The sequence below is a fragment of the Mus caroli genome, unplaced genomic scaffold (assembly GCF_978045245.1).
Source record: "Mus caroli unplaced genomic scaffold, Mus_caroli_1 scaffold_16, whole genome shotgun sequence".
Taxonomy (NCBI): Eukaryota; Metazoa; Chordata; class Mammalia; order Rodentia; family Muridae; genus Mus; species Mus caroli.
This window is the reverse complement of record NW_028227271.1, coordinates 3,139,842-3,158,964: the sequence shown is the minus strand read 5'-3', so window position 1 is coordinate 3,158,964 and position 19,123 is coordinate 3,139,842. Positions and strand designations below refer to the sequence as shown.

General features: G+C 45.0%; 1 protein-coding gene and 1 non-coding gene across 4 annotated transcripts in view; both read left to right on the top strand.

Annotated features, from left to right (window-relative positions):
* The window catches only part of Scn8a (sodium voltage-gated channel alpha subunit 8), a 174,968-nt gene that overhangs the window by 93,793 nt on the left and 62,052 nt on the right, over positions 1 to 19,123 (top strand). For all 3 annotated transcript variants that reach the window (XM_085831720.1, XM_085831722.1, XM_085831721.1), the window contains exons 7-12: positions 2,137 to 2,358; positions 3,292 to 3,355; positions 4,389 to 4,530; positions 7,050 to 7,256; positions 8,707 to 9,000; positions 18,262 to 18,618. In XM_085831720.1, coding sequence (XP_085687846.1) covers positions 2,137 to 2,358; positions 3,292 to 3,355; positions 4,389 to 4,530; positions 7,050 to 7,256; positions 8,707 to 9,000; positions 18,262 to 18,618 — 1,286 coding nt within the window. The remainder of the gene's footprint in view (positions 1 to 2,136; positions 2,359 to 3,291; positions 3,356 to 4,388; positions 4,531 to 7,049; positions 7,257 to 8,706; positions 9,001 to 18,261; positions 18,619 to 19,123) is intronic.
* Positions 4,803 to 4,909, top strand: LOC115029519 (U6 spliceosomal RNA). Its single transcript, XR_003835080.1, has one exon. It is a non-coding gene; the product is annotated as a U6 spliceosomal RNA (small nuclear RNA).

Here is a 19,123-nt window from a genome sequence, read left to right as displayed (position 1 = left end):
TAACAGTGACAGAACACCCCAGTGCCCCTCTGCTTCTACTGCACAGCCCCATGGGATACAAGGAATCTGACTAGAGAGCCCTGTCCCCTGGAACATGGGCCAGCCAAGCTCATTCTCCTTGTTGCTCCTGGAACCTGGGCAAGCTCGCTTCCCCTGGGTGCTATAGCCTACAGCCTTGGGGAAGGCCATGCTGGAAGAAGGCTCAGCCCCCTGCACACTTTTCCCTTAGGTGCCATTCTGGTTAGGTAGAAAGAAAAGAAGAGAGAAGGAAGAATGAGTCTCTATCATCTACTCTCTCAAGGACCTGACCAGCACTTTCAAGTGTCTGTTCGGGGCCAGGTCCTCTCCTAGATTAGGCGCAGCATCCTTTGCTGCTATCGGACTCAGGAAGAAAAGTCTACAGAGTTTCCCTCTAAGCATCTCAGATAGTCCCTTGCAAAATACAGCGGGCCAAAAAGCACACTCAAACACCCATTAGATAGATCATCACCACAAGGGCTGAGCCCTGAGCACTGGCTTTATCCCAGCCAAGTCTCTTCAAGGGGGGCACTAGATGTGTAACAGTAACACGTCACACGTGCTCTAGGTCATACCCTGCATTAGACGTTTCTCCTATTATTTCACTTAAATATCACGACAGTTCCATGAGATCAGAATTGCAGATCCCCGTAGACGAATAACCCGAGGCTCAGACAGTGATTGATCGTAATCACTGTGCACCGGGTGCTGTTAAGTTTGCCGTATCAAACTCACCCAGCCCTCACAACATCTGATAGCCAGCCGTGATAATCTCTTATTTACTTTTTTATTTGTGGTGGTGCTGGGGATGGTGCCAGGGCCTTGCCTGTGCTGGGCAAATGCTCTGGCGTCTGGCACAACCTCTTGTAATTATCCTTTTAAAGGTAGAAATGCCGAGATCCCAGAGCCTGAGTTGTAGCGTCCAGGTGATATGTGTAAGTAGCACGCCTGGTTAGACTCAGCGACGACCCACCCAGCTACGGCAGGCAAGCTCACATCAGCCTTCCCTGGGGTGCCCGAAGTTGATCAAAGCTTAGCACCTCCCTGAGGCTGGTGCGTGAAGGCTCAGTCTCCTCTTGCTCCTCTTGTACACCGCAGGAGTCTTGGTGTTTTGCGGGCTGTGTCCTATGTGTCCTGCTGCTGGGCACACTGAGGATTGCCACACACAGACGTTTAACTCAAGCAGCGTAGACCTACAACTGTATTTTGTGTGCTGTCCGTCACTGACTAGGCGGTGTGGAAGCGGCCGCCTTCGGGTTTAAATTTAAACCTGTTGTCTCACATTTAAACCTCAGGTTGGGACTGGCACGATATAACTCCCTCAGAGAGCATGCGCCCAGCGTGCACGAAGTTTTGAGTCCAATTCCCAGCACCAACCAACAAAACAGAATGACAAAACCGGACCTGACAATGAGTTGCAAGCGTATTGTTTCTAACCTAGGACACAAGGAGATGAGTGTAGCAAGCAGGGAATGCAGACTGTAAAACCTGTATTGATAACAACCTTTTCAATACATGGACATCTCCAGAGCTCATCAGAAGTCCTTGCTGCTTCTTGGCTTATAGACTATCCAACGAATCCCCCTCCAGCTTGCCAGCCTCCTCAATCGATCCCTGATCGCTTTTCCGTTTACTCAACAAACATTTATCGTGGGTTAGTTGTTATAGATACGAGTGCGGACAAGACGGACCCAAGGAAAAAAAAAATTATAGCCATGACAAACGCTACAGGGGACATAGAAGGCTCTACTAAATCCACAGCTATGGTGGGAGAGGCAGGCGAGCTGAGAGGCAGGAAGGGGCTTCCCAGGGAAGGGGTGGAGCCTCGAGGAGGAGGGGCCAGCAGATGTGAGGCCCCTGGAGAGTGAAGGGGAAAAGGGCCACGAGCTAGGAGGAGCAGCATTTTAAAATTCATTTTTAAAGGATGATTGAGATAGAAACGGATACTTCTGGAAAGCGATAATTCTTCCTACTCGTTATTACTCTGTATAAAGATGCAGTGGCTGTATTTCAAGCGGGGTCCTCTGGGGAGAGTAGAGCTAGGACCAAGAGAGGGAGGCCAGGGAAAGTAGGCAGGACCTTGGGTTGACTCTGGTTCTGGGGGCTCTGTCTCTTCAGGCCTGAAGACAATCGTGGGCGCCCTCATCCAGTCTGTGAAGAAGCTGTCAGACGTGATGATCCTGACGGTGTTCTGCCTGAGTGTCTTCGCCCTGATTGGCCTGCAGCTCTTCATGGGGAACCTTCGAAACAAGTGTGTCGTGTGGCCCATAAACTTCAACGAGAGCTATCTCGAGAACGGCACCAGAGGCTTTGACTGGGAAGAGTATATCAACAATAAAAGTAGGTGTCCCCTCCTCGGCAAGAGGGAAGCTTCACCCAAGGTTCTGGTCAGACCCCACCACGAGAGCTACCAAAAAGTGGTCCGGCCCAGAGAGGCACAGCACAGCACAGCTAGATGGAGCTTGGAAAGCCATTCCCTTGTCTCCCAGGCAGAGCTGCACAGGAGCTCTCAAGCATGCTGTTACCAGTTTTATCTTGTTTTATTTCATTTCGAGACACATGCGAAACTACTAGTCACTCGAGAGAAATAAAAATCAATTAAGTCGCCACAAGGAAGGGTTGCAAAGGAGAACTCGGGGACGGCACCTTCCGATTAAAAGTAGGGCACCATACCTAATGACTAGTGCAGAGTTTTGGAACATACTGATAAAAATATTACAAGGATAAAAGGGCAAACCGTGTAAAGGGATGCCGATCTCTGAAACTTACTTTAGATCAGTGTTTTTCAGCCTGGGGGTCACGACCCCCCGGGGAGGGTCACATATCAGACATCCTGCAATCAGATATTTACATCATGAGTCATAACTAGCAAAAATCACAGTTATGAAGTAGGAACGAAATAATTTTATGGTTGGTGGTCAGCACAACATGAGGTGTTGCAGGCACTAACGGGCCACCGTGTTAGGAAGGTTGAGAACCACCCACCGCCTAAGACCCTCTGACTCAGCAGCAGAAGCAGGCATGTGGAGCTGAGGCAGGGGAGTCAAGTGCTCGTGGGTGCAGCGTCACCTCAAGGGCTTTAGGGCGACTCCTAGTTCTAGTACAGGAGATCATTAATGGGAGGAGTTCTCCTTAGCTTCCTGCTGCTGGGAAAGACTTATCTGAGCTAAAATCAATAGTGGCTTCTGCCGGGAACGCTGAGGCACATGTAACCGTATTCTCCCGTTCACCAGAATCTGCCTATTCATTTCCTGCCTCTTCCCACTTTTCTAGCAAACTTTTACATGGTCCCTGGCATGCTAGAACCCTTGCTCTGCGGGAACAGTTCTGATGCCGGGTAAGTAGCTCACCGACCCCTGTTGTTCTTAACGTGCCGATTGCCAGCTGGAGCTAAACGGGCAAGAGTCTCCCTTTCTTTGTGCTCACGTACTGGGCCCTACACAGTCTGACCTATCGGCTGAACCAGATTCTCTTTCTGTTTCACATTTGACCCTCCAAAGTTGAGATTTTCCTGGAAAGTGAATGTGCCAGCAATCTCAAACTAAAATCACAGGTGCAGACAGATCAGGGGTTCTCTGAAGCACAAGCAGCTTTCCTGGCTCTTGTGCACCCTCTCGGCCTACACTGACACGGTTAATACAAATGGAACAAGGGCTCTGTCTTGGTGAGAGGTTAAGTCCAAGGATGGCCCACAGTGTACTAGCTCCGACACGGTACAGGAAGGGATAGCGGCCAAGATTACAGTCTCGTTCCTGCAGCTTCTGGCCAACCCATTTAGGTCTTCATCATCGGTGACATAGATTTAATCGACTCTACTCTCTTCCTCACAGGGTTACTATGAAGGGCTGTTAAGTGCTGTGCATGCAAGTATTTCATAAACATACTAAGGTGCTAGTGTCTCACTGAGTGCATTGGTTCCGAAGTATCTGCTTTTTAATAGTATCCTGACAACTGGAAAGCGAGTTAAATTTTATAATAATAAAATAGACACTAGCAATTACATTAAAAAGAGACATGACAGGAGTCCAAAGGCAGGGGAAAGTATATACCTGCTTCTCTCAAAGGGCATGGGATAGATGGGTTTGTGTAATCTATTATCATTGAGGTCGTGACTGGGTGGGGTTATTTTGAAAAAATGCTGAACTTCCTCCCCATGTTTGAGTGTGTGTGTGTGTGTGTGTGTGTGTGTGTTTATGTGCACATGTATGCATTTGTGTGTGGGTATGTGTATGTGTGTGCATACACACATGTGGATGTACGCATTTGTGTGTATGTTTTGCCAGGAATGGAATCTAGGGCTTGGAGTTACAAGGTAGTTCCTCTTGCACTGAGCTGTGTTCCATTCCCGTTGTGTCCCTTTCCTTCTTCAGGCAATGCCCAGAGGGGTTCCAGTGCATGAAAGCGGGAAGAAATCCCAACTACGGCTACACCAGCTTCGACACCTTCAGCTGGGCCTTCCTGGCACTGTTCCGCCTCATGACTCAGGACTACTGGGAGAACTTATACCAGCTGGTGAGTACACTGGGGTATGGCAAGCTGGGGACTTCCTGTGCGACACACCCATACTGCAGACCTTAAGTATGATCTGGGAACAGCGTTTCTCGATTCCTCGGGATGGATGAATCCAGCCAGCTCTTAGCCCAGTTTCTTGACTGTTAGGTCAGCTGTGGAAGCTGACACCCCGACCGCCTCAGAGCACCTGCTTCCTCTCAGGTCGCTCTCCGAAGTGTGCATCTTCTTTTGGACTTCTGCTGTCAGCACGTTTGTTTAAGAAACAGCAAACAGTGCTCGCTTCGGCAGCACATATACTAAAATTGGAACGATACAGAGAAGATTAGCATGGCCCCTGCGCAAGGATGACAGGCAAATTCGTGAAGCGTTCCATATTTTTTACACTAGCAAGATTTTGCTGAAAGGACCCAAAGATAGCTGTCTCTTGTGAGACTATGCAGGGGCCTAGCAAACACAGGAGTGGATGCTCACAGTCAGCTATTGGATGTATCACAGGGCTCCCAATGGAGAAGCTAGAGAAAGTACCCAAGGAGCTAAAGGGATCTGCAACCCTATAGTTGGAACAACATGATGAACTAACCAGTACCCCGGAGCTCTTGTCTCTAGCTGCATATGTATCGAAAGATGGCCTAGTCGGCCATCACTGGAAAGAGAGGCCCATTGGACTTGCAAACTTTATATGCCCCAATATAGGGGAATGCCAGGGCCAAAAGAATGGGAATGGGTGGGTAGGGAAGTGGGGGGCGCTATGGGGGACTTTTGGGATAGCATTGGAAATGTAATTGAGGAAAATATGTAATAAAAAATATTAAAAAAATAAATAAATAAACTGAACTGGAAACTATAATAAAAAAAAAAGTTTCTAAAATATAAGTAAGTCTTTTTTAAGATGAAAAGTTTTATATTAATTTTGAAGAGATTTTTCTCTTTCCATAATGTTGTATTAATTTGTTCTTCATTGTTCCATTTCTGTATAGTCATAATATTAAATGAGATTATGGGTACTGATATAGCTTAATATTTCAAGTATATACATGAACAATGTTAGCAAGAGTGCTGAAGAGGAAACAAAATGAGCCATTCATTTGGCTTTGGATGTCATATTTGTTTTCTAAATGATATAATTCAAACAGAGATCTTGATTATCATTGTTTAAAAAGTGATCAAGTCAGAAACATTCCTATTGTACACAACACAACCACCTCACTACACAGATAGTGACTCCAGACTTTTGTTTTCACCAATATATTCCACCCTTCTTAATACTATTGAGTCTATTGATAATAGTCAAATTTCCACCTTCCTCTCACCTTTACTCAGATCTACGTGGCTATCATCCTTTTACATAAAGTCAGAAAGTAAATGGAAACCTTCATAAGTCAAAACTTCTCAGAAAGCAATAGAGAAGATTTGTTCTGGCCTCTGGAGTTTTGCAAGTTTCTGTGTATGTCCCCATTGTTGCCATCTCATTGGATTCCATACCAAAAAATTATATACGGAACAACAAATTGAAAAGTGTATGAGTACAGCAAGAATTTGTGTCTGAATATGCACTTTAAAAATTTTTTTAAATGTTAACAAATTCAGATAAATTAAAATTATGTATCTTTTCTCATCATAATGCAATAAATCTTAAATAAACAAGTCCCTAAAAATAAATAAATAAAAATAAAAATTAAAAAAAAAAAGAAACAGCAAACAGTTGTTTGTGCAGGGCCCCTTCCTAGGTGCTTAAATGATGGGGTCTCTCTCCAGAGGACCTTGAAGTATGACTTATCAATATTTTTTAGAGCCATACTGCATCTGGTCTTGTTCAGGTGTGCGGTCCCCATCCCAGGATGACTTCATTGTCTTGTAACTCACAAGTCATCATGAGGGAGCTGGTGGCGCTGATTGCTAACCTGAGAAGTCCTGACAAGCCATTGCCTTTTTCTCTGGCTGATGATGCTGGTTGGTTAGAGGAGAGAAGATAAATCTCCCTTTGCAAAAAGGAGCCTCTTTAAGAGAAGCTTCAACTTCCAATCCCCAAGTCAGTCCTTACTGTTGAGCATAACAGACACTAAATTCCACTAAGTGCTTGCTGACTGAAAGAATCAAGATGAGCCAAGCCTGTGGTGTAGGTTAGGATCCCGGTGCTCAGGAAACGGGGGATGGGGGTGGAAGGAGGTAGGAAGGTCACTGGGGGGGGGGGTTGAAACCAGTTTGATTTACATAGCAAGATCCATGCCAGCCAGGGCCACATTGCAAGGCCTTTTCTAAAACAGACAGGCAGACAGAATATTTTTCTGTGAAAGCAAAATACAAGGAGACATTCTTCTCCCTCAATGGAAGCGAGAGATAAGCAATAGGAAGACATTTGACCACTGGGATATGGAGTGGGAGCAAGGTACCATGCAAGGAAACTCTGACACACACACACACACACACACACACACACACACACACACACACCCGCCAGCCGGCATCAGTCCCTGCTGAGGAACCCGGCTCACTCTGAGAACGTGGCCTTCCTCTTCCAGACCTTACGAGCGGCTGGGAAAACGTACATGATCTTCTTTGTCCTGGTGATCTTCGTGGGTTCTTTCTATCTGGTGAACTTGATCTTGGCTGTGGTGGCCATGGCTTACGAAGAGCAGAACCAGGCAACACTGGAGGAGGCAGAGCAGAAAGAGGCCGAGTTCAAGGCGATGCTGGAGCAGCTCAAGAAGCAGCAGGAGGAGGCGCAGGTGAGTGGGCAGTCCTGCGTGCCCCGGCTTCTTTCGGGTCTCAGAGGCTAGGGCTCCCGCTGATTGGCTGATTGCCAGTGCAAGCGTTCTTTTATTGACTTTCTCAACTCAGCATTCAACTCCTGTGGTGACTGGAAGCAAGCGACAAGCAGTTTCTGCTGTGGTGCTGTCTGGTTTGTTTATTGACTCAGGGTTGGAGACTGAACACAGAGCTTTGTGCATCTGTGCACTGGGCAATACCCCACACCTACCCACTTTCTGATTAGAGAAACACTGGGATACCCTTGATGGGTTCACTATGGCTAGAGAATATTATTTCTAACTTAAAACAAAATACAGGGGGCTGGGGAGAGAACGCAGGCAGTGAAGTGCTTGCCACAGAAGGGTGAGGACCCAAGTTGATCTCCAGAATCCACACAAAAAGCCAGACATGGTGGCTCCCTGAAGCCATGTCCATAGGTGGAGATGGGTGGGTCCCAGGGGTCCTGGCCAGCCAACCTAACCTACTTAGTGAGTTCCAGGCTAGTGAGAGACCCTGTCTCACAAAACAAGGTGAGTGGAATCCTGGGTTGACCTCTAGCCTCAACCATTTACATTTGCACACACACATATACACACATACACACAGGCACACACATACACACACAAATACACACACATACAAATACACAGACACACACACAAATACACACACATGCACATACAAATACATACAGATAGATACACACAAATATACACAAATACAGACAATACACAAAAAATACACATACACACATACACAATACACACATATTTAAGGAGGTTAGAGACACAGTGAGATGGCTCAGTGGGCAGTCGGGGGGAGCTTTCCACATGAGCCTGGTGACCTGAGCTTGATCCCCAGAATGCAAAAAATGACTTTGTAAAAGTTGTCCCTTTGATATCTGTATACACACACATAGACACACTCCCACGCACATACATACAATAATAAATAGGTTTTAAACACTTAAAATGAAGATGTTGGCAAAAAATAAAACTTAGAAACAATTTGTTATTCTATTACTGTTAATATTTAACTTCCTACTCATATCTATGAGTCACATGAGTCACACACACACACACACACACACACACACACACACACATTGCAGTGTTTGCCCGCTACTGTGTAATATCATTTCTAAGCCTTCATTTCCATTGTCACTCACTTCATCCTTTGGTATGAAGACAGCAGCCAGGTCCTTACCTGGGATGCTCAGAATAAATCTCCAGCATGCTCACCATGAGATGTGCTGGCCATCTTGGCCTGAGTACCAGGATGCAAGTTCACAGAGAGTGGAAGCAGCCAGTGCTGAACTCAGCCTCCTCCAGCAGGATGGGCTTCCCCATGTCCCTGTCTGTTAGTGGCTGATTGGGTGGCCCCAGATAATGCTTCTGACCAGGTCTATTGCTGTGGTCCCTTTCCTAGGCTGCTGCAATGGCCACTTCGGCGGGCACTGTCTCAGAAGATGCCATTGAAGAAGAAGGGGAAGATGGGGTAGGCTCTCCGAGGAGCTCATCTGAACTGTCTAAACTCAGTTCCAAGAGCGCAAAGGAGCGGCGGAACCGACGGAAGAAGAGGAAGCAGAAGGAGCTCTCTGAAGGGGAGGAGAAGGGGGACCCCGAGAAGGTGTTTAAGTCAGAGTCGGAAGATGGCATGAGAAGGAAGGCCTTCCGGCTGCCAGACAATAGGATAGGGAGGAAATTTTCCATCATGAATCAGGTAAAGTCTGTGTATTGTCTCAAATTAACCAAAAGAGTCCCGCTTTCTTCCTCCTACTTGGCCTTGTAGCTCCCAGAGTCCTCCTCAGCACCTGTCCTTCCTCCCCCTGGTCAGACAGGCCCAGGGCTGTACTCTCCTACTTGGCAGCCTTGCCTCACACTGATGACTACTTCACACTAGCAAGTTGTAGGTCTTTCCCCTCCTAGTGGGCCAAACTGCCCCATAACAATTGTGTGTGATTGTTGCTAATAATAGCTGTTGTGAACGTCTTGAGGGTATTTTATTTGAGCCTGTGTGAAAGCTTGTTACGTTGGCACATGCTGATAATCCCAACACTCCAGTGGCTAAGGCAAGAGGATCCCGAGTTCAGAGCCAACCTGCAAAGCAAGCCCCTATGTCAGGAAAACTACACATGCTCCAAGCAGGAATGGGTGCCTTTAATCCTAGCATTCAGAAGGCAGAGGCAGGAGGATCTCTGAATTTGAGGCCTGCCTGGTCTACAAAATGAGTTCCAGATCAGCCAGGGCTACACAGAGACCCTGCCTCAAAGAAGAGAAGCCTGACTGTTCTTGCAGAGAACCCAGGTTTGATCCCTAGCTCCCACTTGGTAGCCCACAACCTAACTCTAATTCCAAAGGATCCAATGCCACCTTCTGCCCTCCGTGAACACCAGGCATGCATATAGCACACAGACAGACAGACAGACAGGCAAAACACACATTCATGTAAAATAAATAATAAAATTTCAAAATAAATAATAAACACAAAGGAGAGTCTGGATGAAATCAACATTTTTATAATACCTGTAGACAAAAGACAGCGGTGCCAGGTTACAGAGCGGTGTGCAACAGGATAGCAATGGCCACGGTCTTGGACAACGTGGAAATAGATGTAGTCGTTAGCAAGAAAGGGCACCTTATCCCTTATTACTTGAAATCTCAGGAAAATAGGGAAAAGTGGACAGGAAGATTCTCCTGGCTGCTTTCATTTTTCCATATTATAGGAAATATAAAATCTTGTCAAAGGAAATGAGCTTGACTTGGACATTAAAGAAATATTGACAATTTAGAATAGTTTAGTTAGGGGCTGGAGAGATGACTCAGCAGTTAAGAACACCGGCTGCTCTTCCAGAGGTCCTGAGTTCAGTTCCCAGCAACCCCATGGTTGCTTATAACCATCTGTAATGAGATCCGATGCCCTCCACTGGTGTGTCTGAAGACAGCTACAGTGTACTCATAAATAATATAAATAATTAAATTTTAAAACAGAATAGTTTAATTAAAAAGAATGAGAGGATTGCCCTAATGAGGGTAATTCTGTCTGCTAATAAAGTCCTGGCTCTTTATCATCGAGTTCATGGAGTCGCCTGCACCAGCACGCATACAGTCATTCTCCAGTTTCAGTCGTTGGACCCCATCAGATGTCTAGTTCTTAAGGCAGAACGAACCACCAGTTACTTCACATATGTGACTGCTGGTTTCTGCCATGTGTGGAATTGTCCCATATGTAAATGTCCACATCACAGATGATCTTCACATCTTGCTGTGAAGAACTGTCTCCTGGTCCTTCCTCGCAGAGCAGAAATCTCCGCTCCATCTTCCCATCACATTGTACAAGCCTCCTTGTTGCTTTTTACTGTGTGTGCCTTCTGTCTATGCATTTGCTTATGTGCCTTCTGTCTATGCATTTGTTTATGTGCCTTCTATCTATGCATTTGTTTATGTGCCCTCTATGCATTTGTTTATGTGGCTTCTATCTATGCATTTGTTTAGGTGCTTTCTACCTATGCATTTACTTAGGTGCCTTCTATCTATGCATTTGTTTAATGTGCCTTCTGTCTATGCATTTGTTTATGTGCCTTTCATCTATGAATTTTAAATTTTCATATCCTTTCTTCTACCCAAGTCCTAACCTCTGCTTTCATACCCATGGCTGTCATTCAGACACAGTTAGCCAAATGAACACAGGACTTGTAGAAACCTGATTTCCCTTCCTCTAGGATGCCATCATGGCCCACAGGCCACCTCTGCATCACCTTCACACCCCCCTTTTTCCTGGTCCTGCTCTCTTGGGGCCTGTGTCTGCAGCTTTGCTGTAGTTCTGTCCATGTCTTGAGAGTATCACTGTGCTCCGCAATGGAAACCTCTCTGTTCCTAGGCTTGGCTGTTGGATACTCTCTGATTATCTATAGGCTTTAGCAGAGTCCCAATGATTGCTCTCTCACTTAGAAAGTAAAACTGGGTTCTGAAATGTCCTGCTGTGCACAAAACTTCTTCTCATTTCTCTATTTGAAAAAAAACAAAAAAAAACAAAAGTAGATTGCTAGCAGACATGGCTGACTGTGTGCCAAGACTGGCTTTAGACTTAAACGCCTCACACTGGCAGTGTTCTTTGCCCTGAGACTCTCTTGCTGTTTCTCTGACTGCATTGCATTCCCAGCCGTCCTGCTTCACTGGTACACAGACATGGTTTCAGGGATTTTCAGTTTTCCACAGCACAGTTCAGGTATAGGTTCATTTCTTCTCCATTCTCATTGTTTGTTTGCTTGTTTGTTTGTTTGTTTGTTTGTTTTTCAAGACAGGGTTTCACTGTGTAGATAAGTAGATGTCCTGGCTGTCCTCGAACTCACTCCATAGACCAGGCTGGCCTCAAACTCACAGAGCTCTGCCTGTTTCTGCCTCCCAAATGCTGGGATTAAAGGTGTGCGCCACTATGCCTGGCTTGCTGTCATTGGACATCTCCCAAACCCTCGCTCTCCACTCTTTTCTCTCAGTTTTCAGGACTCACCACACTGCCGTAACTGTTATCCTGAAGCTGTGCTTCTGTTTTGTAAAGTGTCTCCTGTTGTAGAGGTTCTCAGGTCTTTATGGTCTTAGAACATTTTTAGATTTTTAAAAATTATTGAGGGGTCAGTGAGAGGACTCAGTAGGTAAAGGACCTTGCTGCCAAGCCTGACCACATGAGTTTAGTTCCTGGAACAGACACGAATGGCTTCCCACAAGGTGCATACATGTGCATGGCAGCAGCACACACACATAAATGTAAAAGTGGCAGAGGGCCCCACATGGCTTTTTTCTTTAAAAGTATTTTAGTCTATGTTATTAGGAGCTACATTTAAGAAAACTTATACATACTTAGGTATTTTAAACTTCCACATGCTGGTATACTAAACTCCTTTGCTGTTTTGTACCAACAGCTCTTAAACCATGCATGATGGTAGCACGCATCACTCCTTGCCAAACTTTGGTTCCCTGGCCTATGCAGAGCTTCCAAATGCTGGGAAAATCTTAAAAGCCTTCAAATATAGCAAAGCTGTCAGCCCACAGCTTCCCTCAGATGCTCGTGAGAAAATAAGAATAATTTTAAAAGTTATCATCTCAGCATTGTCACCAAACAGTTTGACCTGGCTGGGAGGCAGAGTGGTTAGCTAGGCCTCTGGGAGTCCTAGGATCGCATTTTAAAAATCACTTTTGGAAATAAAATGGTGAGGGAAAAATAAATAGGCTATTTAAGACCATCTATCACCTACATGTCATCTATCATCTACATATCACCTATTATCTATCTTCAATCTATCTATCATCCATCAGTCATCTATCCTCTATCCATCTATCATCTATTTACCTATCATCTATCATCTATGTATCTATCATCTGTTATCTATATACCTACCTATCTATCATTTATTATCTATCATCTATCTACCTACCTATCATCTATTATCTATCTATCTATCTATCTATCTATCTATCTATCATATTTCAAACAGTGGTCACATGCCTGTGGATGTCTACAGATTTATGTATGGAGAATGGAAAGGCCTGTCCCGTAGGTCCAGAGCACCCGAGAGCTATTCTCCCAAGAAAAACCTATAGAAGGTCATATTTCTTAAGTAGCTATGATGTGACCATCTGAGAAGGGCCAGAAGCGCTCAATTGGTTGACAAGAACAATTTTTAAAATAAGAAGCAAGACCTTCTCCTTTCATGAACCTGACTGGGTCTCAGGAGTGAATAGAGCCAGGGCCCTGAGACAAATAGGTATTTTATTAAGTAAAATTAAATTTTATCATCAAGTAAATAGAGTGTCTTTCTTTAGACAATGCACAAAGCAGTGTCAGTGGAACATGATCCAGTTGAGGGGTAACAGGGACCTGTGAGCATGGCCAGTTTGCAGTGTATAATCAGAGTATAAGCCATTGAAGCTAGTTATATCTACTATATAGAAAGCAGCCCAAGAGATATAAGGAGATAAAAATGGCATGAAGCTTGTAAGAGCCTTGTAGATGGTCCAAGGAGATTTAACAACTATAAAAAGGATGTCATACTCACAAAGAGGTGCTTGACACTGTGTAAGGGTTGGGGAAGTTGACAGGAAGAAGCCGAACAATGGGAAGGAAGAGAATTTAGACAACAGGAAAGGAGTGGTGTGGCAGCCACAGAGAAGGAAAGTCCTGTGGCAGGGTGGCTGCCTGGTGCACACTTGAAGGGCAGCAATGATATTAAGGAAAGCACCCGCCAATCCTGGAGTAGGCCTTACTGCATCTCCTGATGTACAAGTTGTTAAGGATGACTCTGGGAGCTCCCAGAGGTGCTTCCGGTTGGCTTTGTCCACACGTCTTTCTAGGGAGGCTCTCAGATGTTTTGTACCGCTGAGCAGTTTATTAAATTTCCCTTATATCTAGCCCCCATAGTTGCCTGTGAGTGTTCCTTTCATGTGCGACTTAACCAGCCCAAAGCTACTGTCCCTAGCTACTTCCTTTCTGTGTAAGCTAGTATTTCCCTTCCCTAAACCACTCCAGAGCTGAGTACCTAGCAGTCCAATACTATCTCCATAGCTCACATACACTCCATATTATTAAAATTCTCCACTTTGGGGCTGTCTCAGACCTGTCTCTCCTGCTTTGACCATTCCCTCCTACAAACCACACCAGTGTGGTCCTGCACACGATGGATCGAGCAGCTGTCTGGGGCAGAGGCACAGACTCCTCTCACTGTGCCCTTTTGTTGTTGGTGGTTATTGCTGAGGCAGGATCTTGATGTTATGGCCTAGTCTGATCACAAACTTGTGTGATCCTCCTGCCTCAGCCTCCTGAGTTCTGGGATGACCGCACGCACAGCTTTTGTTTTTATATCTTTTTTTTTTTTAAGATTTATTTATTTTATTTATATGAGCTCACACACACACACCAGAAGAGGGCATCAGATCCCTATTACAGATGGTTGTGAGCCACCATGTGGTTGCTGGGAATTGAACTCAGGACCTCTGGAAGAGCAGTCGGTGCTCTTAACCGCAGAGCCTTCTCTCCAGCCCCTGGTTTTTCTATCTTAAGACACCACCTTTCAGCCGACATTTTTACCAGACTCTCTGTGGTGAAGGTTTAGTTACTGTTTCTCCAGGTGTTCATGAGCTGATACTATTGTAAAATGTAACAACAATGAATTTCTAGAAATTATCATATTCTTTGGTGTTATGACAATGTTAATTGCCATAAAATTTCCTAGTGTGCATTTGTCTTACTGTAAGTCAGTAAGCTTTGTGCTACTTTGATCTGCAAAGGCTGCACTCATCGCTCATACTGAGTAGAACAAGCACAGGAATCCAATGAGGACGCACACACACACACACACACACACGTGTAACACGCACACATGTAAGACAAGAAAAGGAAAGTAGAGAGGCCCAGATCTCCCTTACCAGCCCACAACTTGGGAGAAGGAAGTCTAGAGCTGACCATGTGTGTGCTCTCATAATGCCAGCGCTCATTCACAAACAGGATATAATCAGCATTATGGAATCTAACCGCAGTGTCATCCACTCTCACCACCAGGATGTGTCAGAATAGTAACGGAGGGCGCTGGGTCCTCCTTTAACATTTATTGCTGAACAAAGCCTGTGTGTGGCATGCCACAATGACTTTACCTTCACATACGTGAAAATAACCTATGTATGATTCATGACTTTCTCTTTGTTTTTACTTTTGTTTTGTTTTGTTTTTTTGTGGTACTGGGGGTAGAACTCAGCCCCGTGTGAAACTCCAGCAAGCACTGTTAACAGGCTATGCTTCCAGTCCTGATTATGATTTTCTTGGTGTGATCCCCAGTGATAAAACTCAGATATGTCTCAGAAGTTTGTGGGTTTTAGAGGCAAGTCAGGAAAAGACAAAGCAGCAAGTGGAAGACACGGGTGATGTGCATTGAATTAGAAAGAGAATGTAACCCATTTAGGGACAGAGGCTTTGTGCATCACAAAAAGAGAAGGGACCTAGAAACACTTTGGAACATAGAACCAGAAATGCAATTCTGGACAGTCAAGGGCAAAATCCTGAACACAGCAGCCCTACCAGGGTTATTATTATTAACTGCATATTGCACTTTTCCTTTAACATTTGCAATATGTATGCTATATTGACACAGTAGTCATTTTAGCAGAAAAGTAGGCCTAAACTCTGAGGCAGAAAACTCTGGTTACAGCTTTGAATTGTAAAATTTCCCTCAGAGACTGGTGCCTTCCTCTTACAGAAGTTAGCTCACTCTGGGCTTTGTCTCCCTTTTAGCACCTGAAGACTTAGGAACCAGATCTACCTGTGACCTACACAGAGCTGTGGCTGAGATTAAGCCCTGGGGCCCATAGCTCCCCTTCAGTACCCTCCCCATGCCCCACCTCACTCTATCCCAGGTCAGCGTATGCGTATGCGGCTCCTTGCCCTAAGGATGTCAGATGAAAGGAGTATTGAAAGCATTGGTGCCTACAAAGTCTTCTTTAAAACAGGAACCTTAAGTATGCCACAACACTTTCCTCATATGCATCTATTAAGAGAAAAATAGTTATAATCAAATATTCTGAAATGTTGTAAATTCAGGATTGGAATTATTATGAGTGGCACACATACTTTTTCAAGTGAAAAGCAAGTCTAATTTGACCACTTGTTTTGATATAGAAAACTACCTTTGTGGGATAGATCATGTTTCAGACTCCCTTAAACTAATGACAGTAAATCTGCAGTCTTAAGACTCTGATACAATGTATTTAGAGCAGGTACTATGAGACTCTGATACAATGTACTTAGAGCAGGTACTATGAGACTCTGATACAATGTACTTAGAGCAGGTACTATGAGACTCTGATACAATGTACTTAGAGCAGGTACTATGAGACTCTGATACAATGTACTTAGAGCAGGTACTATGAGACTCTGATACAATGTACTTAGAGCAGGTACTATGAGACTCTGATACAATGTACTTAGAGCAGGTACTATGAGACTCTGATACAATGTACTTAGAGCAGGTACTATGAGACTCTGATACAATGTACTTAGAGCAGGTACTATGAGACTCTGATACAATGTACTTAGAGCAGGTACTATGAGACTCTGATACAATGTACTTAGAGCAGGTACTATGAGACTCTGATACAATGTACTTAGAGCAGGTACTATGAGACTCTGATACAATGTACTTAGAGCAGGTACTATGAGACTCTGATACAATGTACTTAGAGCAGGTACTATGAGACTCTGATACAATGTACTTAGAGCAGGTACTATGAGACTCTGATACAATGTACTTAGAGCAGGTACTATGAGACTCTGATACAATGTACTTAGAGCAGGTACTATGAGACTCTGATACAATGTACTTAGAGCAGGTACTATGAGACTCTGATACAATGTACTTAGAGCAGGTACTATGAGACTCTGATACAATGTACTTAGAGCAGGTACTATGAGACTCTGATACAATGTACTTAGAGCAGGTACTATGAGACTCTGATACAATGTACTTAGAGCAGGTACTATGAGACTCTGATACAATGTATTTAGAGCAGGTACTATGAGACTCTGATACAATGTATTTAGAGCAGGTACTATGATAAAATTCTTTTGCTTTAAAATATCCACACTGTTGACAATTCAACATGGTTTTGCTTGTCCCTTTTTCTGTTATGTTAGCCAGAGCTGCCTTAGAGTAAGAGTAGCACACAGTGTCCGAGAATCATTACTATCCCCCTTTCCAAGACCCTCAGCATTCAGGGAAGGGGCTGCTTTTAGCCAGGCAACACATTCGCTAGCAAGTTCACCGAGCTCCATGCTCAATAAAATGAAAAGGAGTGAGTTCATCATCTGGCAGGTCCTTACAATACATCTGGCTGCACATCTGGCTGCTAGTCTGCCGTGTGGCTTTTGGCATATAACTTGGAGGGAGTTCAAAGAATTGAGTGACATTATAATACAATTCTTTCCAAGATAATATTTACATGAATAAGGGGCCCAACCCTTAAAATCGATTATGAGGAAGGAGCGTGGGTGAGTCATGTCTTCTTCTCCTCATACGTGACACTGTCAACAAACGGGGAAGCACGGAGTAAAACAACAAAACAGAACAGCCGTCTCATTGAAAGGTGTGCTTCAATAGCCACTTTTAAGTATATCGCTTGTCAAATATACACTAGATAGATAGATAGATAGATAGATAGATAGATAGATAGATAGATAGATTGTGTGTGTGTGTGTGTGATCAGTTACATTCATAAAAACTATAATCTGAGAGAAATTGAAAAATATCTCAGGGACTCATCATCACAGAAGGAAGTTTTAAATTTTAGAGGCGCTTTTGTTCAGAAAAGTATTCAGTGGTGATCAATAAAACACATGTAAGCATAAACATGCACTTTCATAAAATTTTGGAGGGAATGTGCAAAGAAAATATGCTGAAAGATAAAAATAAATGGAAAATTTGGTAAAGAGCCTTGAACACGTCAGTGCTGGGAATTATGTAATTTACAACTAACTAAATTGGGAAATAAATTATTTACAACGATTTAAATTCTGATTTTAAAAGGTGTTAGCGTGAAAGTAGAGGAGAGTCGGCTGACTAAACAGTGGTGTTTTCTAGTTCTATCAGAACTCCAGCAGGTTCCCATGGAGAGAGGGCAAGTTCTGATTTTGCTAGGTGGGCCCTGGAGTCCCAAGTTGGGTGGCGTTAAACGCACATTCTGTGGGAGCTGGTAGTAAGCACAAGAAACAGTGATTTGCAAGCAGGGTCCATTGGAGATCCTGGGTATTTGGGCAGCGAGGTGTGATTAAGAGTAAGATGTTTGGTAACAGACCAACCTCCCACAGGACTTTCTGGGTCCCGGTGTGGCCAGAGGACAGCAGGGGCACATAGGGCAGGGGGAGGCCATGTCTCTGGGCCGTGGGTCGCTGCTTGGTCTCACTCCTCTTTTTCTCTTTCTCTCTCCCTCGTCCCCCACCACACAGTCGCTGCTCAGCATCCCAGGCTCGCCCTTCCTTTCCCGACACAACAGCAAAAGCAGCATCTTCAGCTTCCGGGGTCCCGGGCGGTTCCGGGACCCCGGTTCGGAGAACGAGTTCGCAGACGACGAGCACAGCACAGTGGAGGAAAGCGAGGGCCGGCGCGACTCGCTCTTCATCCCGATCCGCGCCCGCGAGCGCCGCAGCAGCTACAGCGGCTACAGCGGCTACAGCCAGTGCAGCCGCTCGTCGCGCATCTTCCCCAGCCTGCGGCGCAGCGTGAAGCGCAACAGCACCGTGGACTGCAATGGCGTGGTGTCGCTCATCGGGCCTGGCTCGCACATCGGGCGGCTCCTGCCTGAGGTGAAAATAGATAAGGCAGCTACGGACAGTGTAAGGAAGGACACGGTGGGCCGGGCTAGGCATAGCAGCCTCCCCTCCTGCAGCCTCCTGCCTGCCTTCCTGGCCTCGTGGGCTGCCTTCCCTTCTCTCCACTGTCCCTCCTCGGTTTCCCTTTACTCGCCCTCAGTCTTCCCTCCTTTCCATAGTTTCTGCTTCATCTCCTCCTGCCTTTCCGGGCTCTTCCTAATTTACCTCTTTTCCCTTTCCTTCATCTAAGCAAATCAGGCCGCCCTCTGCCCCTCCCTATATACACACACGCTTTGATTGACTGCAGGACAGAATGAAAAATGACCATTTGCCACCACCAGTGAGTGACCTAGTCTGAGCTGGTGTGAAATCACTGCTTCTTTTCCGTCATCTTTTCCCGACTAGGAAAACAGCTTGGAATTTAAAGACTTTACTGTTTCTATTTAAATATATATTATTTTTGAGTTATTTTCTGCCCCTCTACAAGGATGAGACGTGA